Source organism: Manis javanica, chromosome 7 (assembly GCF_040802235.1).
Source record: "Manis javanica isolate MJ-LG chromosome 7, MJ_LKY, whole genome shotgun sequence".
In the NCBI taxonomy this organism is placed as follows: Eukaryota; Metazoa; Chordata; class Mammalia; order Pholidota; family Manidae; genus Manis; species Manis javanica.
The window spans coordinates 13,154,760-13,181,332 of NC_133162.1; the positions used below are offsets into that span (position 1 = coordinate 13,154,760).

A 26,573-nucleotide genomic window follows, 5' to 3' on the forward strand; every position below is an offset into this window, starting at 1 on the left:
TGGAAAGTAACATATTAAGCACCATAGGGCAAAAATTAGTACTTTCATTTCTGCATGAGTACCAAGAGGAAGAAAAAAATGCATAGATAAATACATTGGTTGAAGAAAACCAGCAGATAAATGATTTCCACAGGAAAACCAGACACACAAACTAATCCTTTGTTACTATTAGTAGCTAGATAACACTTACTAAATTTTTACTGTATGTCAGTCACTATATTAAACACTTTATATGTAATATCTCATTTAATCTTCCTATGCTGTAATGGAGACTATTTTTATCCTAGTTTGCTCATGAGAAAACTGTGACCCTGAAAGATGATGTTACTCTAGAGGCAGAGTCAATTTGAGTGTAGAGCTGCGTTCCTCACTCTGCTGTGTGGTTTTACAGAAATGTATACCAGTGATTGTTAGCATGGATGTACATTACAGTCACCCGGAGATCTCTGGAAAAGTACTCTGCTGGGCCCCACTGCCAGAGATTTTGGTCTGGTAAGGGCCTGCACATTGGAATTTTTAAAAAAGCTCTCTAGAGATTCTAATGTGCAGAGTTGGGAGCCATTTGTTTAAATATGAGGAGGCAGAATAACAAATTAAGTCTAGTTTTTTCACTTTTTCTTAAATTGTTATTTTCTGCTAACATTCGGAAAAGATGGCATCATTTGAGCATTGACAAGGACCCTTGAGCCTCCAGGGCCATGCTTCAGCATTCGTGGTTCAGAGAGCGCACAGCAGTGTTCACTTGAATTTCCCATCTTAAGCAAGAGTGGCTGGGAAATCATGGGCCTTGTATCGGCTCCTGACCCTCTAATGTAATGTGGAGAGCTAGAAGCTGGAGCTATGGGCTGGGGACAGGAATGAAGGGGCTGTGTCTGAATCTCTAACAGAGCTCACCAGGCTTCCCAGGAAGAATTCATGGAGGGGTTCATAGCCGTTTGTAAGAGACTTTTCCTGATTCCCCAGAGGTCAGAAAGCTCTGTGCGCCAGACCAGGTTACTTGGGATATATTTAGATTCTGTGTTACTGGGGTAAGAATCAGATCTCTCAGATTGAAACAGACTGGGTTTTCCCTGCGGAAAATCCCTGAGGGGTACTAATTATGATCACAAATGAAGGTCCAGAGCCAGGCAAGTACCGGACTAAACATTGTATTCTGGTGTAAGGTTTACAGTAGAGAAGGGCAGTTAGCTTTCCAATGAATTCTGTTTCCACTTTTATTTATTTCAATTATTAAATTCTGAGCTTTCCTTGATGGTTAGTGGCCCTTAGAAAGGGAAATACATTTGCATTTCTGTATCTTAACATCTGATACTACAGAAATCAATCTTCTAAATACTTTCATGTACTCCAATAAGAGAAGACTTTTATTTCTTAGTCTTGAGAAGAGAAACCAAAGGCAAAACCGTATTTTAATTCTGTGGACATTGGACCAAGGTTAATCTATGTGCTTTGTCATATGCACATAAACTCATGAGTAAAGAAGATAATGATAATTGAGTACTAAAACTAAAAACCAAGTGATTTTTACATTAGAGAATAACAAATACATTAATGAATTGGGATTCCTTTTATCTTCTATGAATTAAAACTTTTTAAATTGAGATAACAGAAACATATCTTGAACTTTCTCCTATTGTGTATTATTAGAGCTCCATGTACAGATAGAAACACATCTTGAAGTAGCTTAAGCAAGAAAAGGAAGTTGTTAGGGATATTAGAGAATAATATGGAACTCAAGAGCTGGGAGCATTTCAGGGATGGACTGGAGCGCTGTGGGAAAACCTATCTCCATTCCTCTTCTCTGCCTCTCTTTACACATCAGATCCATCTTTGGCTTTGCTGCAGATCACCTTCCTTTGCTCCTCAGTTCAGTAGTGGAATCTGGCTACCAGCAGCTTCTGTCCATCTAGATGCACAGAATCATCTCTCTGTTCCAGCCTCCAGGTTTCTAGAGAAGGGATCCTATTGACCAAGGTTGGGTCATGTGTCTAATCCCTGGACTAATTAGCTGTGGCCAAGGGATAATGTATGCTTTGGGGGAACATGGAAAAACTCTGCCCAAAGAAATCTTGTGGGGCAATGGAGAGGCAGTGCGCAGAAAAGAGGGGGTGCTGGGCAAACAAATATTTAAAAGGTGTCCCAGCACAGCATCAGAGAAAACATTTGTTAGAAATTAAGTGCCTTCATTAAGACTGTTAATGACTGTGAATAAATTGAAATTTGAGTTAATCTATACTGGTATTTTATCTTAATTTATCTTATATTTCTTATCACTTATAAGTAGCATTTTCACATGCTACTGGCTACAATCCAGGCATCAGGTTTTACTTAAAGTAATAAAATCTATACTGGTGTTTTATGTTAAATCCTCTTACATTTTATCAGTTATAACTAGCATTTCACATGCTGCTGGCTGTAATCCAAGCATCAGGTCTTACTTAAAGTAATACGTTTAATGTTAAAAAGCTTGAATAAAACCTTATTTAATGAATCCACTAGTTTTTATTACATGCTGTGAGTGTTGATGAATATGTAAGACAAAAATCCACTTAATTTGTCTATTGTTTAAGATACTCATTTGACTGCTGTTAAAATAACTGTTTTTATATTTTGCCTCAGCTAAACAAGGAAAATAAAACATTGAAAAGAATCAGCATGTTATACATGGCCAAGCTCGGACCAGATGTCATAACTGAAGAGATCAACATTGACGATGAAGACTCGGCGGCAGACCCGGAGGGTGTTAGCAAGACCTGTGCCTCAGTCCAGTGTCAAAAGCAAATCAAAGGTGGAACTCTTGACTTCATTACTGATCTTATTTTTTTCTAATGTTTCTCAACCTAGGTTGCACGTTGGAATCACATAAGAACTTTAAAAAATATTGATGCCTGGGTCCTACCTCGAAAAAACTATGATTTAAATGTCTTGGGGGGTAGCCTGGTTGAGAATCATGATAGGGCATAACATTCGTGCTTCCTGAGTTACTTTCTTGTTTGGGATTAGGCTTTTGAAAGCATTCTCTTGACAGGAACAGCCAGTAGTTCGTAAACTTCTTAAGAATATATGAACTATATGTTAAGATATTTTTGTTAAATGAAAGAAAGAATGAATAAAAATATATTTAGCCAACACCTCCTGTTGTATGGTTCTCTGTTGGAATCTTTGGGGAGGATTCCTCCTGAAATTGTTGAGTCGCTGCTCTCAAGGAACTTCTCATTTGATTTAGGCAGTGAACTGTAAGCAATTCTCAGTATTATACAACAGTGCTGATGGCCCGCAGACAGTGCTGGTAGGCAAGTCACGTGATAAATCTTCTAAATACACATTAATTTAATTCACCACTATATACAGACATTGTTTATATTAAAGATGTAGGAAAATCAGTCTTTGGCTCCATAACTATCAGGGCATTTTAACCTAGTGCACATGTCAAAAGCAGTACTTGTTATTTGTTTGGTAAATAAAATTTCAACTGGAAGTATAAAGAAAGTCATCCTCATCTGACTCTCCATCCCCTTAACTTAAGACAAAATAGTAGTTATGTTGGTGGGGAGGGAGAGGAAGTTTAAAGGATTTTCTTTTACTCGTAATCATCCTGTGGCGTCTCAAATGATAGTTTCTTGTTCTTCCTTCGGATTAGTCAGCCATTGGAGAAAGTGATTTTGAAATAAGTCCCTGAGAACTCCTTCAAGCCGGGTTATGTACAAAGTTTAACTTTATAAATAGCCACACAGCAGGTTTCTTGTCCTTGGAGAAGGGTAAGAAATTAAAAGCAGTTAAAACTAAGTGGCATAAACCATAGGCCGGAGTAAAAATGGAAGTACTCTCTGATAATCTGTGTATTTTTTTTTAACATTTGAGGTAGAAATAACTTCAGTCTAATACCAGAAGCTTTTGCAGTTAAAGTTGCTAGTATTTTCATTCCAGTAACACAATTTTCATTAAATCTCAATAATAAGAATCATGAAATAAATTAAGAAACAAAATACCTACAACTCTGGAGAGAAAATTACTAGAATTAATCCTTTTTCAAATAGGTTATATTTTGAGTTGGTTCAAACAATATTTAAGGGCTATAAATTGGCAGCAAGGGAAGTTTTTTTTTTCTTCAAATCAAAATCTCCAAACTATTAACTGTCCAAATGTTTATTTATATTGTATTGTGAAAGAGCCATGGCATTAAAATAAAAAAGACATTAGTGCAATGATGAAAGCTTAAAAAATTTTACTTCTGAAATGCCAGATAGTTTTCTAAAATATGGGTTTGATAGCATGCAAAGAAAACATGATCTGGTACATTTAACATGGTAAGATTGCCCGATACAAAATTATTAATGACCATGACTGTGAGGAGGGGCACAGAAATGAGATTGCCATTGTCCTTTGCTGCTTTATTTTCCTTTTAATTGTTAAGCAACCTTGACCATAGGCTACATACGGACTGGCATTTTCAATTCTTTTGACAAGATTCATTTCTTCTTTTAAAAATAAACTTATCTGTGTTGTTTTTTTCCCCTCTTATTTTTTTCTTTAAAAATGCAGAACTTCGAGATCAGATTGTATCCGTTCAGGAGGAAAAGAAGATGTTAGCCATTGAACTTGAAAATCTCAAGAGCAAACTTGTAAAAGCACTTGAAGAAGTAGGTATCCTGTGCCTGAAGGGCAAGCCCTTTAGTGCTTTCAAGGTGTCTGGGGACTGGCTAAGCTAAAAACTTGCTTTTGTCAGCTAATTTCTGACATGAGAACCGTGTGCCAATTTTAATCTTCTCCCCCCTATTTCAGAAATACAAAAAGGTATAGAAAATAAGATCATGAACATTCATATAGCCACTGCCTAGCTCAATAAGCAAAACACTAAAATAGCATTGAAGTGACCTCTAGAGTCCCCCATATTTCACTATGTGAGGTAAATTTGTAAGAATGACGTCTGCAGTTTAAGTCATACGCTTTTTGCTGCTGGTGAAGAAGTATTTTGCTCCTCCTGTGGATGTCTGGCTCAGCTGGGAAGGCTGATAACCCTTTTTTGCCTCCAGTACAGGAGTACATGACAGATGGAAGAACTGGTTCAAGTGGGTACTTGGGGAATCTTTTTATTTTTCCTTTTGAATTGTCTTTGAGAGCAGGAGCACGTAATTGCCTTTGTTTGCATGAGGCTTCGTGGATCTACCTTTGCAACCTTGATTTAACTTTACCAGTGGTTCTCAGATTCTGTAGCCCAGCTTCCCAACCCATGTGCTACAGCACCTTGATATTCTTCACATGGCTTACAAGCATGTCATATTGACCTCTTCAGTGAGCAGCCTCCTGCAGTTATGTCAGTTCCCATATATGTATTATCTTTTTCTTAGGGGCCATAATGTCACAAAGGTTGGAAACAGTGACCACCAACTCCCCAGCCCTGGCTACTTTTTCTTACTGTGGCAAAACATTGTGATGGGAAGAGGGATGATGATATTTTAGAAGTGGTATTCCTGATGGACAGACCATAACAGTTATTAATTTAAACCAAAAATGAAAATATAACATGTTAAAAGAAATCAGTCCACAGACTATCTGCAGTTACAGATGGATTCAGAGTCCCTTTTAAGGCCATCTCTTTGTTTCTTGCATATAACCATAGACAGACATACACATTTTGGTGTACCCTATTCCTCAATTAGTGATTATTTATTGGTGATTCTCTCCCTCCCACTTAGAGGTGTTATTAGAAGTCATTTCAGAAGTTAGTTTTATTATGACTATTTCAGACATCTGAAAAGTCTAAAAAACAAAATAATATCCATATGCCTACTACCTAGCTTAATATGTGAAATATTAACATAGTATTGAAAAACCTGTGTGTCTCTTCCTAATAGTATTCTCTTCATTCCCTGAACTATTTATCTAAACAACCATTATTCTTAACTTGGATTTTGTCATTCCAATATATATACTTATATTTTTTGCTATAATTCTTGGTACATTTTGTCTTTTTAAACTATATAAACATAGCTGCTTATTTGTTCAACAGAATGCATTTCAGATCTATCCACCTTGATACATGTAACTTTATGTTCTTTTTTTAACTCTTATGATAGTCTCCTATTGATGCCAAAAATTATTTCACAAATATAAGTTTTTTGGTATGGCTTTTATATGTGTTTTATTTAAGTCAGAAGTCATCAAAGTTCAAATTATTTTTATTAAAAAAATCACATATGGCTGAATAATATCCCATTGTGTATATTTAACAGCTCTTTATCCACTCATCTACTGATGGACACTTTAGATAAAAAAGAAAGAAATATTGCCATTTCCAAAAACATGGATGGACCTAGAGGGTATTATGCTAAGTGAAATAAGCCAGGTAGAGAAAGACAAATACCATATGATTTCACATATTTGTGGAATCCAAAACAAAGTAAACAAAATAGCAGTAGACTTATAGACACTGAGAAGTGACTGGTGGGTATCATCGGGGAGGGGTCGGGGTGGGTGGGTGGATGGAGATAAGAGGGCACAAAAATTTTCAGTTGTAATATAAGTTGGTCACTGGGATGGTAGTACAGTATGGAGAATATAGCCAATGATTCTGTAACATCTTTCTATGTTTGTCTGCACAATTTGCAGAGGATTTAATAATATGGGTAACTGTTGAACCACTGTGTTGTATACTTGAAACCAATATAAGATTGTATATTAACTATACTTAAGTTAAAAAAACTAAAAAAATCATGTATGTTTTACTTAAGCCAAATATCATCTCAGTTAAAAATGAATACCAGAATTAAGTATTGGATAACTAAGTGACTGATGTATTTGCTACGTGCTCTGTACCTGTATTTTTGCATTAAAAATATCAATCATTTACATTGAATGGCTAGAACACTGCCACATTTAGGGCCCAGTGCCAGTGCCACTTGGAATATGTCAGTAAGTTCCCTGCCAAATATACATCCTAACTTAATAGCTACCTTTGAGGCTTTAAGAAGGGCTTAGTAAAAGACTGACATAGTGAAGCCAGTTAATACTTTAAATCGTAACTTCATGTTGAATGTTGAACAGCAGTTTGAGTATCACACACCGTCATATGTCATGTTTTACAGTTTTGGGTGTTTTCTTCCCTTGAAATCTCACATTTTTAGGTAAATAAAGTTAAACAAGAAAAGGATGCTTTATATTCAGAAGTTCTTGAACAAAGGAAAGTCTTAGAAAAATGCAATAGAGGTATGTGTTTCCCATCTTTTTTCTCAATCCACAGGTCATTTATTTTGTCTACATAAATGTTGTGTTGTTTTAACCTGTGCCTAGGATTCCTATAGCCAAGAGTCTCCTCCTGTATTGTTTTCCTAACTTTTTGCAGTGAGTCTCTCTCATTACTTTTTTTTTTTTTTATCACCCACCGTAGTCTTAGAACATTTAAAAGTGCTTTCACTTGAGAAACTCAACTCAATGACACACTCATTCTGAAGCTAAATGCTGTCTACTGAAGTTCTGTCCTAGATGTATCCTGGGACCGTGGCCATATTGGCTGTTCCCTCAGTATTTGTATATTTGGTAGGTTATTTAGTAAAGTCAATCCAGAAGATATTAGGATATCTACATAAATGCATGTAACATGATAACAACAGTTTAAAGTAAGACAATACGGAAAATGGGACACAGGGAAAGCGAGAGTATATATTGATATACACAGTGTGTACTTGCTCTCAGGTCTTGCACATTTCCTGCCTGTGTGCCTGAAATCTGGCTCCCAGGTATCTAGGAGCCAGTGCAATAAGAGACTCATGATCATTTCTATGAATCACATAAAAATGAACCTATTGATCAGGAGAAGCAGAGCTGGTCTCATGGTGAGAAGGAAATTTCTCCAAAGGCTACCTCTAGAGAAAACCGTACGATCTGATCTTAACATCCATGTTGTAAAATTTATCATCAAGTCTCATGGGGCTGTGTCTTCTTATGTTCCCTCTTTTAGCACAAGAAGTGATGGCGGAGTGCAGTTCTGCAAACATATTCTGAGGGGTTTACTGTGCTTTCTGTTCTCCTTTCCCCCCTCATCTGGTCTCTTTCCTAGTTCAGAAGCTACAACACTAAACGGAAGTCTCTCAAAGGCAGGGCCTTCCCTGTTATTGGAAATAGGTCTCCATCTTTGCAACCCTGATGAATTGAGATTTCTGAATAAATAAAGGACCTTGTAGTTAAGTGTGGAAGATGCACTAGTTTAAAAACATTTCCTCAACTCTTTCTACATTTAAGGTGTCGAAGAGTTTTTCAGGCTTGATGCCCTGGGCTGGAAGCAGTGTTCTGTGGTAATCATGTGGATCTTGCCTTCAGAGAGCCCATTATCTAAGAAGAGACAGAGATTATGTAGATAAATATATAATGGGGACCAATCTAATTTCTTGCAGAATCCAAGTAAAAGGGCTGGGATATGTGAAAATTCACTATTTTTTTTATATATATATAGTGTTGTGGACATAGAAAGAGAGCCAGTTAGCTTTCCCAGGCTTCAGATAGTCATGGTCTTGTTTTCTACATGAAATTTCTTTTTGAATAGGCTTGAAAATCATTTAGCTCTCAGGGACTTAAAATTCACATCACAAACCACCATTTATATTGCTCTACGTGAGTAAGACTGTTAGTCTTTCCTCTGAGCAGGCAGTAGATTTAGAGTATGAAGTTTGAAATTCTATGTCATTACACAGCAAACCTGTCCTTACTCAGTTAGGGCTGAAGTGTCCTGGTGAAACACTGTGTGAAAGCAGCCATTAAGAAAGCCTTTTTAAAGATTTTATTGATATGACTCAGCTCAAGAATGAAAGTACCCCACCAGAAGCCGATGGAGAGACTACTGTGATACCTGCTTATGTCGTGTCTAATTTGTAATGGCGTCATCACCCACTCTGTCCTGCCTGTATCATTATATAACAGCATAGACCACAAACTGTCAAAAAGTAGCAAAGCATTCATGTTGCTTTTAGTTGATAGGATCTTCTCTTTGAAGATTTCTATCCTACAGTGACTCTGGGCTTGAAAGAATCCAAGGCTGTTTCTTTGTAAGCCTGGAGAACACTTAAAAATAACTTACATATGTATTTTTTTCTTTTTACTCTGGTAATATACTTTTTTTGGTGGAAAGTATACATTCATACAGGAAAAGGGGAAAAAAACCCCTCAACCTTTACAGTCCAGAGATAAGCATAAGCACTATTTTAGTGTATATTCTTCTTATCTAAAAAAAATAAACCCTTTATATACACCAAATTGTTTGTTAAATATGTTTCTAACATATGGAAGACAAAGAAAATACTAGAAAAAGAAATTATCTTTATCCATCAGCACCTTACAAGCCCCTGAGCATCTATCTCTACTTGTATCCCCTCCCTTGGATTTTTATCATTTTTTTTAATTTACAGTTTTGCTAAATACATTATATATGCCTGAAAAGCATATTGTTTGATTTTGCATGTTTTTGAACATTTTATGTATATAGCATTATTTTGCATATGTCCTTTTGCAGCTTTTTGTGTTTGTAAGGTCATTCATGTTGGAGGTCATTGCTGTGGTATGTTTATTTTCACTGCTGTATAATATTTCATTGATCATCTCTGTACTAGAATTCACTTATCTAGTATCCTGTTGGTGGATGTTTGAGTTTTTTCCATTTCTTTCTTTCTTTCTTTTTTTGTTTTTTGCTGTTCTGAGTCATGCCATTAGGGAAATTCTTACATCTTCTGGTGCATATACATAAACAGTTTCGGTAAGATACATGTCAGATGTAAAATTCTTCAATTTCACTACCTAATGCCAAATTACTTCTTAAGTAGATCTGTAAATTTGCATTCCTGTTAGCAATATATTCATTTCCATTGTTCCATATCCTCTTCCAACTTGATGCAGCTATACTTTAAAATTTTTGCCAGTTATTTTGGTGAGCCTGAAAAGGTGTGTGATTTACTTTCTGTTTCCCTGATTACTCTTGAAGATGAGTATCTTCCCATATATTTCCTGGCTTTTCGCGTGTTTTCTCTTCTGTTCCATGCCTCCTGGATGTGTTTTATTTGTGGCTTTTAAAAAACAAAAATGGACTCACTTAAAAATTTATCAAATGTCTTTTTATTCAATAAATATGCTTCTATAATATAATTTGATGACAGAATAGTATTTCTTGTACATATCATACTTTACCTATCCTTCAGTGTTAGACAATCTAGATTATTTCAGTATTTTCAACAGTGATGCCCAGAGCACTCTTGCAGCTAAATCTCTGTATATGTGCATGGTTTGTTCTCTTAAGAGAATAAATATATTCCTTAAAGTGGAATTGTTGAGTCAAAGGGTATGAATGATTGTAGATTTTTTGATTCACATTGTCAGGTTGCCTTCCAAAAAGGTTTTATCAGTTTATATGCAAACCAGCAATGGATGGGGCTCCTTGAGTGCCTGTATAAAGAATCTTTTCAACCCATTTTTTCATTCATGTTCCTGATAATCTATGGCATATGGTCTGTTTTCTTTTCTTTGTCTCCTTAAGTGTCCAAGCTGGCAGTAGAAGAGTATGAGGAAATGCAGGTGAATTTGAACTTGGAGAAGGACCTTCGAAAGAAAGCAGAGTCATTTGCACAAGAGGTGAGTGTCTTGCAGGGACCTAGTTTTTATTTTTATTATTTTTTTTAAAGAACTCTGTGGACGACACAGGATAATATTTTCTGAGGTTAAGCAACAACAAATCACTTTGACTTAAGGGTCAGCTGATTTAGGGAGGCAGCTGTGGGATAGCATCAGGTCGACTGAACTTGGTGTTAGATGATCTGGTTCAAGTGTTGGTCATGTCAGTCAAGCCAGTTACTAGTTGTATGACATCAGAGCAGTTCCTTAGCCTCTTGGGACTCTGCTTTTATGATCTGTAAAATGGGTGATGATACCAACCTAACCAAGTGGATTTTAAAATCAAATGGCATAATTTTTCAAAAGTATTTGCAAACTGTAAAAGGCTATATAGGGGAAAGATATTACACTTAAGGATATCCGTAACTTGTGATGGAAAGCCCAGCTTGAGTACAGGATTTTGTGTTTCAGAGCTTTAAGAATCAAGGTGCTTCTCATATACCATCTCAAATAACAGTATCATGGTACTAGTATTTCTCTCCAGCTACTATACAGTGTTCTCATTATGTGAGTCAGTTCTTCCACTTGCTGTGGAACATTGCCAGGTCGCACATCTATTACCTCAGCCTTTCAGCAGGGAAATGGTTTTCCTCTCGTGTTAGAGCTCAGTGTTGGACTTCTCGTGTTCCAACTTACCTTTGTTGACATGTAGACACCAGGTATTCCATGGCTCTGGGGCTGGTTTCCAGGGAAATGATAATTTGGCTGAACTGTAACATCTCATGATGTGGAGCTGAACTTGTGAGAGTTCCATCATGAATAAATATTTTGAATCTCTGTATATACTGTAAGTTGAATCTCTGTGAGTACTGTAAGGAGATTCAGAACATTCTTAGGTGGACGTATCCAAGGTGTAGAAGGAAGACAAGGCAATGGGGTTATGGGAATGACATTTGAAAACTAGTTTAAGGTTTTGTGCACGAGTCTTTCTGTGCTTGAATGTAGCTGAGCTAGCAATGAACTATATAAAAGGTTTAGTTTAAGAATATCTGGTTTGAAATACTATGATTCATGTTATTCAGAGAGTTTAATGAAAGGCGAGTAAATATCATTCTCTTCTTACTTGGAAGAAAAAAAGAAGAATTGAAGTATGTCAGCACCCTCTGGAAAAAACTGCAGCAATATAGATAATGGAACTAAATAAACAGTTGAGGGGGAGGGAGAGCAGAGGGAATATGAAGACGCCTCCATTGCAAAACTGCAAAGGTTGGCTGATTTTGACCCGAATGCCAGCGTCTTTTTTGAGAGACATTTTCAGTTTGTAGAATGTTAAGAATACAAAGCCGCTCAAAGAAAAGACTTGAAGGCCATGCACATGTAGCGGAGAAGATAGACGGAGGAAGCAAGATTCCACCAGACATATGAAAATGAATGATTCACTCTGCCATTCACGTGGTAGTGATTGGTGGAAACAATGATGCTGACATGCTAACCCAGAGTGATGGGACAGAAGTTTGAGGAGGAAAAACAAGAGCAGTTGAGCTTTTGTCCCTGGCAGTGTAAATGCCTGCCCTGATGCTCAGTGATGTCACAGCATCTAGATTGGATCTACACAATAGGGAAAGGAAAATGATTGTTTAAAAATGAAGACAGATGAGAAGTGGTATATTTTCCCTTTTTCATGGTTTACAAACTTTCAGGTTTTCAACTCATAATTACTGCTAACAGGCACATGACTTGGTTAAACAAGAGAAATGTCACTTTGTTCCTTAGTGCACTCAGCAAACATCTTATTGCACCAGACACTATGCTAATAGTGGGAATATGGCGAAGAAAGCAAATGTGATCCTTGTCCTTTTAAAGCTCACAGTCTAGAGCCTTAGAAATCAATTTTTAAAGTTAATTTACTTTGTATAAAGTAAGTTAAGCTTTATCATCACACATTCATTTACCCTGTGTGTTCTCATTGTCACACAGAAAAGAGGAGTCAGATGGAAGACGAATGCAAATTTCACTTTAAAGTGCTGTTAGGAATGAAAATATGAAGCTTTGCCATAGAAAGGAGCTAACTTCAGAGTTTGTAAAACATCTCATGCTTGAATCACCTGTTGGCTAGTTTGTATAAAATATTAAGGAAAAGAAATAAAGGTGAAGAGAAGATAATGCTGTTTTCAAGCATATAAAGTTGTGAACATCAAGTGAATAATATATGTAAATTGCTTACTGAAGTGCTCTGTAAATATTAGTACACCTTTTCCCTTCTCTTTATGTTTCTGTTAAGATTAATGACTTAAATCATCGGGGGAAAAACTAATTGGTTTAAAACAATAGTAAATAGTAAATAGCAGAGGAAGGAGATTAGCAAGGCGATTAAGAGCTTAGGCTATTAAATCAGACAGATCTGTGTTTAAATCCTGGTTTTGCCACTTACATATGTCCTTGGGAAAGTTACTTAACTTCTCTGAGCCTTAGTTACCCTGTTAGTAAGAATGGAGTAATAATAGTAGCACTTGATAGTGTTCGAAGGATCACACAATGAAATATATATAAAATGATTACCACCATATCTTTCACATAGTGTTGAGTAAATTTTAGCTATTCATAGCAGAAGCATTTAACTCACAGGATTGAAGTAAGGATTAAATTCATGTGTACAAAATATTTAGTAGAGTACCTGGCATAATTTCATGATAAATGTTAGCTACTACTATTAGTATTAATGTATTTTAAAGCCATAATAAAATATTAATAACTGAGGTAGAGGATTAAATTATTGTACATACACCTTGTTGGAGCAAGAGTAGAGATACTGAAGATGGTATGAGCTGTGAATGAATCCTAGCAGTCATTACTTCTAAAACTGTTATACTCTACAGTTCAGAAATTGCCTTTAACTGTTTAATAATAACTCCACATACTTTTCTTTTGCTCAAGTTTCTGTTGAGATAGGCAGAATTGATGGCTATTATACATTTTTATAATTAACTTTTTCAGATGTTCATTGAACAAAACAAGCTAAAAAGACAAAGCCATCTTCTGCTTCAGAGCTCTGCTCCTGACCAGCAGCTTCTGAAAGCTTTAGATGAAAATGCAAAACTCATCCAGCTCCTTGAAGAGGAGAAAATTCAGCATCAACAAAAGGTAACAGATTTTCTTCTGGAGTCTTAATACACACAAATACTTAAAGCAAGAGGGGTTGGTTTAGTCTCTTAGAGTTCCATATTTGGCCTTACTAAGTAACTGAATCTTTATAGTATTTCCACTTTTTAGAAAAACTAGCTACCAAGTGAACTTAATTTATTGTCCAACTAAAATTTATACAGCGCTCTTGTAGACTTTCTAATGATCTTTAAACTGTCCAAAAGGTCAGAAAAAGTGAGAGAGAGACAACTCCAAAAGATAATGCACAGAAGGCACAGTTTGGGACCTGTGAGTTGACTATGTTTTTTGGAGACCGCATTGCCCTAGGAGAGTGCATTAGTCTCAAATTGTTTGTTGGAGGGCATAGGTTTTATGCAAAGAGGGAGGAAAAGTCCGTGTTGGTGGTAATTGTTTGCTTAGGGAAAATTTCTGATTTCGTAAACTTGCACAAAGGTGTATGTTTAAAGACTTCCTAAGTGGTTATTTCAATCTGTTGGAGTGGCGCTATTCCAGCTGACACAGCCTACCTCTGTGTGCTGGGCAGAAAGGATAGTCATCGTGGTAGGTATGAAGGAGAAGGCGGGGAGGAGGAGAGGTGAAGAAGTGGAACAAAGGCTTGGAAGGTAAAGAAACCACTTAAGAAAAATTACATCAATATTTATACTACTTACAATGCACCTAGTTTGTGAAGGAAAGAGGTTGAGCCGCTGTTGTTATCATCTGCTAAAAGTCTCTTTAAGCAGCAACATTGACATTTAATCCTTGGAAGTTTCTGAAGTTTTTGCAAAGTTGATTGTGAGATAGAATTAACTCTTTTTTCCTTAATAAGAAATGTTGGCACATGCGTAGAGAACCACTACATGAATAGGTGGTTAACAGTGGTTGTCCCTGGGGAGTAGGACGGGAGGGGAAGAATTTCCTTTTTTTTTTTTTTTTGTTCCTTTATGCAGGAATCACCATTTCAAATAAAGAAAAAGAATATTTATTTTTATTTAGCTTATGCTAGAATTTTTCAGTTCTGAGAAGTTCTACTGCTTGCAGTTAACTCATTAGTAAATAAAACATACCTAGAATCTATTGCACTGATCTGAAGTATGGGACTAAATTGTTGTCTGTGTTCCTGCCTGGGGAAGAGGTACTGAAAATTAGATGAAAATTATGAATGAAACTATAGCCGTCAGTACTTCTAAAATTGTTAGCAAGATACTATGCAATATTGTACAGTTCTTCTGTATGATCTTTCATATATGTGATTTAAAATATTTCGTGCCTGTCTGAAAGTTCCCTTGTAGATTCAGCTAATCTCTTAAACAAGCTGTATTGTTTTTACAATTTTAAAATAACATATGCTCCTTCTACAAAACACATTTTAAAAATGTTGGATATGTTAAAGAAGAAAATTAGGATTCCCCCCAAATCCCATATTTTGGTGCATATCCAAACTTTAAGTATAGTTTTATGAATATAGTTTAAGTGGAATCATATCAGGCACACTGTTCTATAACCTGATTTTTTTCCAATTGATAACATATATAATGCCAGTATATAATGACTTAGGTGATTTTCAATGGTTACATAGTATTTCACTTAATACACCGTAATTTATAAAATCAACAATGGTGGACATTTAGGTCATTTCCAATTTTTCCTTTTTACAGAGAACAAGGAAAATATTCACTTTAGTGAATATATTTGGATACTTTTCTTACTGTTTCTTTAACACAAATTCTAAAAGCAGTGTTACTGAATCAAAGAAAGGGGCTTTTTTTTTTTTAAGCTTTTCAATACTTGCTACCAAATTGTACCCTCAAGGAATATTTTTAATATTACGTGATTTTTTTTCTCTTGGAAATGGTAATGAAAGTATTAATCTGTCTTAAATGAAAATTTTACGTATAATTTTACTTTTTTGACTCACGTTCAAAAACTAAATTATCTGGTACATAAGTATCCAGTAAATTTATATTGAATCAAATAGCTGATAATAATTTTAAGTATATCTACATCCTAGAATTTGTGTGGGGTTTTAGGTAGATTGGAATCTCTTTGCTGTGAAGTTCAAAGTGAAAGAGCAACATTAATTTTTTTCCCTTGACGAAGGAAAAAATATATCACCCATACAGATCTAATTATAACTTACAGGTCAAAGAACTAAAAGAGCAACTAGAAAATGAAACACTCCACAAAGAGATACACAACCTAAAACAGCAGCTGGAGCTTCTAGAAGAAGATAAAAAAGAATTGGAATTGAAATACCAGAATTCTGAGGAGAAAGCGAGAAATTTAAAGCATTCCGGTAAAATCATTGCGTAGGCTACCATATCTTATTATTAATCTGTGAATCTCTTGTGCAAAGTACGAAGCCCGGTATATGGTTAGTCTACAACACGTATGGATGCAATTGAAAAATATCAAGATTTGTTTAAAAGTTCTTTCGTTTCTAACTATTGCAGTTCAGTAGAATGGCTGCTGTCATCAAATGATTCACAAATATTTAGATGTTGTTTTTGGACTTAGAGCCTTTGTGAGCATCACTTGTAGAATTAGGGAAAAGATACCATGAATATGGGAAGACCAAAAATTCAGCATTTCTCAGAACTTCAGAGAAATGAGTTTTCCATTGAGTACTTAATTTTGTTCATTTTAGGGCACATTTTTTAAAAGAATTAAACTTTTTAGGTTCATACTACCTTCATCTTTAGCATCTAGTTATATGCATGAAATAATACTTTCAGTATCACACCTAACAATAAAATGGGCAACAATATATGTATTAAGTGGAAGAACTTTTAAAACACCAGGGGATACTTAAAAAATTCATTCATTCAGTTCTGGAAGCCTCAAGAGGAATGTGAGTTGGATTACTACCCAGGGATAAGTAGTAAGTTTCTGTTGGAAGGCAGGTAATTTAAGGAGGCCTTAATTATTCAACAGCTTCAATGTTCACATGAGATATTTTTGGTTAATTTTATACTAGAATTTTGAAATCTGTACAGAAGAATCAAGTAGACTTTTTTCCTTTAAGAAATATTCAATGCTTTCTAATCCACAATGAAAATTACAGTTTAAAAAAATCCAAAATCAAGCAATATTCCCTTCTTTTTGGTGACTATCAGGGCAGCCTGTAGCCAAAGCCATCTTTATTATAAATGGAAGGACAGACACTAGAAATACTTGAGGTACAAATTTCAAACACATTTTATTTAGTATCTGCTGTGTGTGTACCCAGCTGTACTCTAGGGTACTGTCAGAAGTCTAGAAGAAAAGAAACCATGCCTTTTGTCCTTGAGAAACTCAAACTCCCTTTGGAAAGATAGACACATGGATGGGAAATGTCTAGAAGACTCTTAGTGTCAGAGAGCATAGTCCATCCAGCTCAGTTACGTGTTCAGAATAAAAACAAATGGACAGATATTTGTGGAGACAGTTAGTCATAGAAAAGGAACGCCTGTAGAGAGGGAGAGCCATTCCTGAGTGCAAACAGTATTCAGTTCCTACAGCCCAGCCCATCAGAGCCCAGGTCAGAGGTAATTATTCCCTTCTGTGATGGAAGTTTAGCTCGAGCTCCTAAAGTCAGACAGTGTCTTGGGCAGCACCAAGCATAGGCTCTTGCACGTTGTTGGTGCTTCGTAAATACCTGCTTCACTAATGACTTATATGAATTGAATGAATAAATTGTATTTCCAGAATGCTCTTCCAAAGTGCAAAAAGTTTCTTTAGTTACAGATATTTGAGAGTCTGAGTCTGGTTAAAATCAACTCTAGGAAACTTTTTGAAGGGAATTAAGTGTAGGAGGAAAGTATGCTATTAAAATTCATTACTAAACGCCATCTTTAAAATTAGTTCTTAGTCTGTATGCTTTAAAAGTCAAGTATTAACAATTTCTTAGTGTTTAGTATATTCCACTGTTAACAAATATTTCTTCATCCTACTCAATCCTTACTACCCACCCATCCAGCCTTTGTCTTGAGGGTTTTTTTTTCCCCTTTTCTATAGTTGTTTATACAGCAAAAAGGATGGTACCTTTTCTTGTATGTGTGTATGGCCTCTTTTACATTATTGCCAGTGTATATAGTAGACTGCATAATACTGAGTTAAAAAAGTTCTGCAGTTTCTTATTGAACTTTCTGACCTTGCCTTAGTAAAATGAGTGTGATTTTGAAAGAGGTTTTGTTCTTTCCTTTACATGTGTAACAGCCATTACATTGCTTTTTCAGCTCTTTTCTGAACACTTCCTCTCTTGCAGTTGATGAGCTCCAGAAACGGGTGAACCAGTCTGAGAATTCAGTACCTCCACCACCTCCTCCTCCACCACCTCTTCCCCCACCTCCTCCCAACCCCATCAGGTAAACACATGCAGGAAGACTGTGCTGCATCAAATATTCCTTGTCAGAGGGCCCGAAGTTTATGTTGGTGGTATCTAAAATACTGGCTTAGATTGCATCAGTAGAGGGGTGGTTAAAAAGTACCAAATATTAGTCTGTGTTTCTCAGAAAATTTTCTAAAGGCCAATGAATTATACCCTTCTTGTAACACATAGAAAAGGACTTAAAAAAATACCTGACAGAGACATTCTTGTGGCTTATAGTGTTCTTCTGGTATAGAGGTTCACATGCCATTTGCATGGTCCAAATCCAGGAGGCAGGCATTTAAAAATAAAGAAGTTTTGGAAACTTCCATTTTAAAATTGTAGTCCATGACAGCAGGATTTCCTCTAACTGGAAGGCCATAGAATTTTGGGCTTCTCTGGAACGTTTTCATCTTTTTCTCTCACTAATTTGAATCGGAAAAGCTCTTGTTTGTTCAATTATCTTAAAAAAAAAAGTGGCAAACAAAACTAAACAGTACAAATTGTTATAAACTAGCAATTATACTGAAAGTGATAATTGTTTTTTTTATCCTTAACCTCATATTTAAACCTAGTAACGCTTAGAGAGGATCCTTCCATAAGAAGAATAAATTATGCTTAAATTCTTGACACAGGAAGTCATATATGCAGCCAAGAATCTACCTTTTCTGAAGCCTAAGGTGACTTGATGGTGTTGAGTGCATGAATTAAGCACAATGCACCCAGGAGATCTAGAGTCAAATTTTGCCAACTTTGTGGTACTTTGTTCCACCATCCACAATTACATAAGACATCCTGCTTGCTGTGGAGACAACTTACCTCATGTCATGATGTTAGCTGTTTCTGTATAATTTCTTTACAAATGGAATGTAAAATTTTGCTAGATCTTTACCTTTCATTAACTCGTGTGACTTGTTTAATCCTTTCACACAGAGAGGTCATTTATTCATACTTGGCGCCTTTGCTGATCCATCTGAATAGAATGTGTAGTATGTTCCTCCCACATGACTTTGAAAATAGGACTTTGCCTTTTAAAAAGATTCTCATTAGTTTTCCTTTCTGAGTAAGGTATGACATAATCTACTTTAAGTCATTGAAGTAGTTAAGGCAAAATAATTTTTACACGTGATCGATCCAAGAATCAATTGAAAGAATTTCAGGTATTTTAAATTCTTCTCTCCTGGGTAGCTAAATCTGTAGGAGATATTCTGAATTTGACATTTAAAATAGGAATTCATCACTTTGATCTTTCTCTAAGGTCTAGAATTTTGAGCTGATAAGAAAGGTCACTTTTGTCTATGAGCAGGGAGAACTATTAAAAAGCAATTATAATTGCTGTTGGCCTTTAATTTTTAGTCTCAGAAATCTTGAGAGCCCTTAGAATTAAAAGTAAAAGATAACTTAAATAGAATATTATCCCAAAGAGCACTTAACAATTATACAGAGAAATGAATGTGGGATTCAGACTGTGAGTCTAAAGCATGAACTCTTTTATAAGGCCTGTTAAAGAAAACTTAGAAAATTTTCATTGAAGAACATGAATGATTTTTAAAATGCATTTAAATAGTATAAGACATAATTTCTCAGTAGAAAGAGATTTTTTTTGGGTAGGAAGTACTTTCTTGCCAAATAAATAGATATGCTTATATATTGACTTTCACTGGACTTTGGATCCACTAATCAGGGCTTTTCAACTTTGTTCCAGAGCCATCTGTTTTACCCATGTAGCTCATGGATAGAAACCAAAGTGGGAAAAAAGAAGGCTAGGGTCTGTGGCTTCTTTAAGTGATCTTTATTGCTTTTTCCTCCTCTTCTTGTTCACTTGACCTAGAGGACAGGTGGGAGAGAGGAAAGAGGAAGAAGGCGTACCATAGTAATTCTGTATTAGTGGGAGTGGAAGTAGGCAGACAGGTCTTGCGGCTCATGGGAGGGAGGCAGAGTCTATGAGTGTATTGGTGGGTGTTCTCCAGAGAGTCAGAACCAATAGGGTGTGTGTGTGTATTGCATGTGCAGTATACATCATAAACATTTATATCAAAATAGGTTTATTCTAAGGAATTGATTCACATGATTATAGAGGCTGACAAGTCCCAGGATCGTCAGGGCGAGTCAGCAGGCTGGAGACCACGGAGAGCTGACTGTGTCGCCTTAGTCCCAAGGTCAGCAGGCTTGAGACCCAGGAAGGGGCAGTGTTTCAGTCTGAGTCAAAAAGCAGGAAAAAGCACGTGTCCTGATTTCAAGGCAGTCAGGCAGGAGGAGGTCTCTCCTTGCTGTTGTCAGAGGAGCAGCAGTCACTCTTTTGTTCTATTCGAGCTTTCGCCTGGTTGGGTGAGACCCGGGCACGTGAGGGAGGGCAATCTGCTTCACTCAGGCTTCCCGCGTAAATGTTACTCTCATCCAGAATCCTCACAGAAACACCCAGAGCAATGTCTGACCACCTCTCTTGGTACGCCGTGACTCAGTCAAGTTGACTGATAAATGAGCTGTCACAGTGGGCGTGGAGAGCACTTCTTGAAGAATTTCAAGGTGAATCTTCTCCACTGAACTGTTCCGTCTTTGGGGGAACACTTCCCTGAAGCTTTTATCCATTCAGTTGAAATGGCTGTTTTTTTCATGCAGTTGAAATAGGGCAGTTTTAGCCAGAAGTTTGGACGACTGGTCCCAGATGTCTTATCACGGTGTTTTCATCTGTCCTGTGAGACCCACTCTATCTATTTTCTCTGTGGTCTAAGGCCCATCTTAACAGATGGTTCTTTTTTAATATTAGGGATGATTTTTCTCTGGGCACTGTATCAGTCTCCAACATATGCTTCAATTCAAAATATTTAAAGCTAGCAGTTTCTCTCACCTACCTAAGTGATTTACGATGATGAACAATATGACATCATTTATTGTAAATGTAAATATTCTGAGCTGTATAAATAACTTCCTGCTTCATAATCTTCATGTACAATAATATATGCACTCCCAGGATTTCCTCTCAGAACCAGAGGTGGAGTCACTGCAGAATGTTATGAGGGTGATAAGGAGAGGCCTGTGATTAGTGAGAACCCTCCCCAGGCCCACCCTCCTGTGGAATGTTAACCACTAGCCATTGAGTACTCCTGCTGGTAGTTGACAGAATGGGAAAAAAAACTAGCAAATAAATTTTGCATTATTTTATTCCTCCCAACTTCTGGAATAAAATGTTCTTCTTCTAAAGCTCTGTGTAAATTAGCATTTCTAACTTTGGTGAAAATAATTTAATTCCATTTTGGGTCACTATGAGCCCTAATAAAACAAAGTAGATGAAGTCAAAAGCCCGGGGATTGTTTCCCAGTTGGTAAGTCGTAGAAACTTCACTGCGCAGAGCAAGATGTAGGGCTTCCTGTTCACTGTGCCTTGTGGGAGATTATTCAGTGTGTTTGGGAATTTTAAGAAAAGGCACTTAGAGAGGGGATTAATAGTATAAGTGGAGGTTAGAAGTGAGAAGTATAAAGTCTAAAGATTATAGTGATTAAGAAACACCGAGTTCTGTCCTCTAAGTGTTACCGTGTGTATCTAGTTGCTGGGTCTTTTGGAGGCAATATAGTCTTTCTTCTCTATTGCCAGTGTCCCAGCTTGTCTTCCTCAGGACTGTCTCTTGTCAAATTCAGTTTACAACACTGAGGACATTTATAATGTAGCTGAAGTAATTCAAGAATTCTTGGTTGATTTTTTTTTGGCAAACTTTTTTTGGGGGGGAAACGATAACTGTATGTAGAAATGTACACAAATGCACATGTATAGTTTAAATATATAAAGTGAGCATCTATATAATCACCAACCAAATCAAGAAATAAAACAATGCTGGTAACCTAGAACCCTTTCTGTTTATCCTTTTTTTAAAGAAAAAAAAATACATATTTGCCTACATATATATCCCTGAAATACTATGAATATATATATGGCCTTTTAAAAAATAACTATATATAATTGTTCTTTTCACTCTACATTACTTTGTAAGATTCATCCATGTTATTTCATGTAACTGGAGTTCATTCATATTTATTGATACATAATCCATTTTATGAATGCCCCAAAATGTGGGCATTTATCCATTGTGGTACTGATACACATTTGAGTTATTACCAGTTTGGGGAAATTATGGAAATTTTACAAGAACATTCTTGTACATGTATCCTGGTGCACATGCACTTGTATATTTATGAGATACATCAAGGTGGAATCATGGCTTATAGGATATGTGTATCTTCAGCAGCACTAGATAACGCCAGGTTGTTTTCTGAAATGATACCGTCACATTTATATACTTTTTTCAGTTTGAGAATTCCTGTTATTCCACAGTCTTACCAACACTCTCAGACATAAAGTTTCTTGCCTATTTGATGAGTGTATAGAAATAGTATGGTTTCATTTGTGTTTTCCTAATTCCTCTTGAACCTAAACACCTTTCTGTATGTATTTAGGAAATATGGACATCCTCTTTTATGGAGTTTCCAGGGTTTTGTCCATTTTTCTATTGGGTTGTCTGCTTTTTCTCATTAATTTGCAGTTTCTTTTTGTTTTTCATGGTGCTTTTAATATATGGAGATCTTAAAATTTTGATGTGGTCAAATTTATCATGATTTGGTTTATATGGATTTTAAAAACATGGACCAGAGAGACACTGGTCTAAATTGATTTTATCCCTTAGATATGTGGTCTGTGTCACACAGATCCAGATGTTTTTATGCCCATACTTCACACAAATAGATATTTACCAAAAACATCCCCTAAATCTTTCATCCTTCTCTCTCAAACATATTATGTAGATAGCTGTTTCTGAATTTTAGATGTGGATATTGAAATTTTTTGTATCTATTTTGCCTGGTATTATATTCGCATTAGTATTTATAGTAGTCCCCTTCTTCTAATAATTAGCTTGGTTTCACACAGAAAGGGATGAGGCACTTTCCCTTAAAGTGATGAAAAGCTGATTTGTTAAAAGTGGAAAGCAGACTACTTAATTTCTAGTTATACACTCATGCACCTAGAGAAGAAATGGATTTTTGCTGATTATTCAGAATTATACATCTTACTTTTTGGATCGCAAGGCAGCCAGTAATGTCCTGTTGATCTCTTTCTTTTTCCCAAAGATCCCTCATGTCCATGATCCGGAAGCGATCCCACCCCAGCGGCAGTGGTGCTAAGAAAGAAAAGGCAGCTCAACTGGAAACAAGTAATTCTTGGCCCCCTTGGTTCACTTCAAGTGGTTTCGGTGCATAATTTCTCAACAGTACTCACATCTGTTAACCATGAATGGATCGTTGGTGGGGAGATGCGAATGAGCAGCTGTAAACAAACTGGATAGTCACTGCCTTCACATAGCTTATTGTCTAGAGCAGATAAACACGTATGTACGCATCCCCCTGTAGCGTGAGGTCTGCTGGGAAATGTGTTTTCATTAAGGAACAAGGTACTTTGGGGTGTAAAGGAAAGAGGGAGCAATTACAAATGAAGGCTTTGGGGAAAGGCTCTTTTGAAAAGTGTTGAAAGCAAGTGAACTGAGCCTTTATCAAGCCGCTGCCATGTGCTACTTTTGTGCTGGGTACTGGAGAGACGAGACGTACGTGGTACATTTGAATGGGGGACGAAGTAAGTAATTATCCACTTAGATATATCATTATTCAAATACAGTTTTTGAGTGGTACTGTGGAGGAAATGTACAAGTTTCAAGAGTCAGGAAGTGATGTTTAAGCTGAGTAGTAGTGGATTTAGGAAGTGGGTTGAGGGTATTTAGAATGAAAGTAGTTCACGTGCTGGGGGTTGGGGGTGACAGATTCAAAGGTCTGAAATGAGGAAGGAGCTAGACCTGTTAGGAAGCTGGAAGAAAGTTGGTATTACTAGAACATGGGGTGCAAGAGAGGAGGTCTGATAGGCAGGAGCCAGATTCTGGAGGTGATGGTCGAGATTGTGAGGTTTATCCTAAGGGCAGTAGAAGTTTTAAGTAGGGGTGTCACATGATGAGATTTGTCTTTTTTAAAAATCACACTGGCTGCAGTGAGAAAACAGAGCCGACTGTAAAAGAATGCGGGAGATTGTTCAGGTGCATGCTGACAGTGGCCGAGGTCAGGGCAGGGCGTTTGGTGTGCAGCCACAGGCGAGAGCAGAGCTGGAAATGCTGGCACCAGGTTTGAGCCTGAGAACTGTGGAACCCAAATTAAAGTCAGCACTGTTTGCTCAGCACCTGTTAGGTACCAAGCATGAACGGTGTGCCTGGTTCAAGTGCAGACTGGTATAAACTTCTAAGCTCCTTTCCCAGTCTGGGTTCATTGTTCCGATCCAGCCATTTTCCTGTCATTGGCAGTGTGGCATTCTCAGATCTCCACCTAGTTACATCCTACAGCTAACAGCATTCCTATGCCTCTCACTGCCTCAGAATAGAATCCAAACCCTGCGGGATGCTCATTGATGGTTCTCTGCTTTGACATCAGCCTCATTTCTCATACATCTGCTCCACGTTACAGCCAGACCACTTCCTCTAAGCCCCAGTGCCTTTGCACCTACCTTTGCTCAGTCCATAATTGCCCTCCTGCCCTTCCTCCAGCAAAGCTTTCCCAGGCAAGGTGCTGCTCTGATTCCATACCTCCCTTGTAGGTCCCAGGCAAAAATCGTATGTTCCAGGCTCTTCCTCTTATTTATTAGTATTAATAATCCAAAATGAATGTGTCTGTAACATTTTGCTTCAAATTTTGTTAGTGTAAGAATTTCATGTCCTGCTCTCCCAGCCTCTGCTCTGGTGTTTGAGTTACTTCCACATCTCTCCGCCTGAACAGGCAAATTCCTTGAGGGTTTACTGTTCTCTGCAGCCTCCCATAGCTTTCATGCTTGTGGAATGACTCGAAGGTTTGACTTAGTCTTTTCTTTCTTAGGAAGAACCTCATAGCACTACTACCAATGAAAACTGTTTGATTTCTTCTACATGAATTGACTTTCTGTGCCTGCCTCCTCCAGCCCTTTGGAACCTATTCTTCTGAATAGTAATGTTGCTGAAAGGCACATTCTGCTTTGCACAAGGCATCGCAGGATTCAGAAGCCCTGCCTTTGGGGGTTTTGCGGGGCAGTGCTGCTCCCAGGTCATTGCTATTAACCTTCCCTGACACTGTAATTAAACCTGGTTTCCAACTTGTTTTGGGCCAGTTAGTCAGTCTTAAAGGGGTGGCAGGGCAGTCAGAATAAAATGATTTCTCCTTCTAAGTAAGTTACATTATTGGCTTGTAATCTTTGACAGCATCCTTAAAGATTCTAGAATTTATTAACCCCCAATGTTAGAAACCATAAAGTTTTCCTTATGAAAATGATGTTTTTCATTTACAATTCATGAGATGTGGTAGTATTTTTCCCTCAGCCTTTGGAAATTGAGAAATTTAAGTAGAGTTATTTAAGAATTTAAGTAATTTAAGTAACAACTTTGAGAATTTAAGTAGAGTTACAGACACTGAAGTTGCTTATAAGATTTTAAATTAAAACCATACTGCCCTAAATGACATGTACCATAGTCACACATAATTTGAGCCTCTGTCTCTCTGGCAACATAGTTACTAATAATGTCTAGTTGATAGTTTACACTAAATATTAGTTGTTGAATAAATAAGTCAAATGTGATTAAATGCATTATGAATGAGTGTAGAGCATCAAATACTGGGTCTTCTGTGACTCTTGGGGTTGACATTTGTAATGTAGATACCAGTTTTACCACCACATTGTTTTCCTTGTTAACATTTTATGATGGCTTTTATTATGTACTTGGTATTCTTTTCAGAGCTTATGAATGGACAGACTTTTATTACTACATTCTGGATCTTAAAAAGTTTGATTGTAGGGAAGGTCTGTAGAATAGTTTAGAAGTAGTTTTAAGGTCTAAATGTAAGGAGTCATTACCAACTTTAAAGTTAATAACTCTAATTTCGATGAAAGCACCTTTGTTGCATAAGTTCTGAGATTTCAGAAGTCTTCCTGTATTTACCATATATTTAGGCCATTATTTTGTTATTTTCGTACCTTAGTTTGTTAATCTCTAGAACGGGTATCATGGTAATTCTGTTTTATAGGTTGGTGGTGAGGATTACTGAGTTTCAAAACACGTAAAGCAGTTGGAGTGGTACCCAGCACGTAGCAAATACTCAAAAGGTTAACTTAAAAAACAAAAGGACCAAGTACCAACCACCCTTTGAGGGGCTGGAGTCCTTGTTCAGCAGGCTCTTGTGATCAGTGTAGTTAAGGAAATTTCCTTGACTTTATGACCTTAGGTTAAATTCAAACTTACTCAACCATGATGTGTTCTTTGGAAATTTTGTACATCATGGTGGCACAAGATTTTTTGTAATACCCTTTGAAAAATGTTAATGAAAGAGAAAAGTAATCCTGGGGAATTTAGAAATTCATTTTAGTTTCTTCTAGGTAATAGGAAAAGGTTTTTAATGAGCAACAAGGTGATGGTTTTGTCTGTGGGTCTTTTTTTTTTCTTTTTGAG

At 36.7% G+C, this 26,573-nt stretch overlaps 1 protein-coding gene across 3 annotated transcripts in view; it reads left to right on the top strand.

Annotated features, from left to right (window-relative positions):
• SHTN1 (shootin 1) overlaps positions 1–26,573 on the top strand; it is a 98,871-nt gene that overhangs the window by 32,977 nt on the left and 39,321 nt on the right. For all 3 annotated transcript variants that reach the window (XM_073240337.1, XM_037011093.2, XM_037011091.2), the window contains 8 exons: positions 2,620–2,788; positions 4,543–4,640; positions 7,125–7,206; positions 10,517–10,611; positions 13,585–13,731; positions 15,874–16,027; positions 17,978–18,077; positions 23,197–23,279. In XM_073240337.1, the coding sequence (XP_073096438.1) occupies positions 2,620–2,788; positions 4,543–4,640; positions 7,125–7,206; positions 10,517–10,611; positions 13,585–13,731; positions 15,874–16,027; positions 17,978–18,077; positions 23,197–23,279 (928 nt within the window). The remainder of the gene's footprint in view (positions 1–2,619; positions 2,789–4,542; positions 4,641–7,124; positions 7,207–10,516; positions 10,612–13,584; positions 13,732–15,873; positions 16,028–17,977; positions 18,078–23,196; positions 23,280–26,573) is intronic.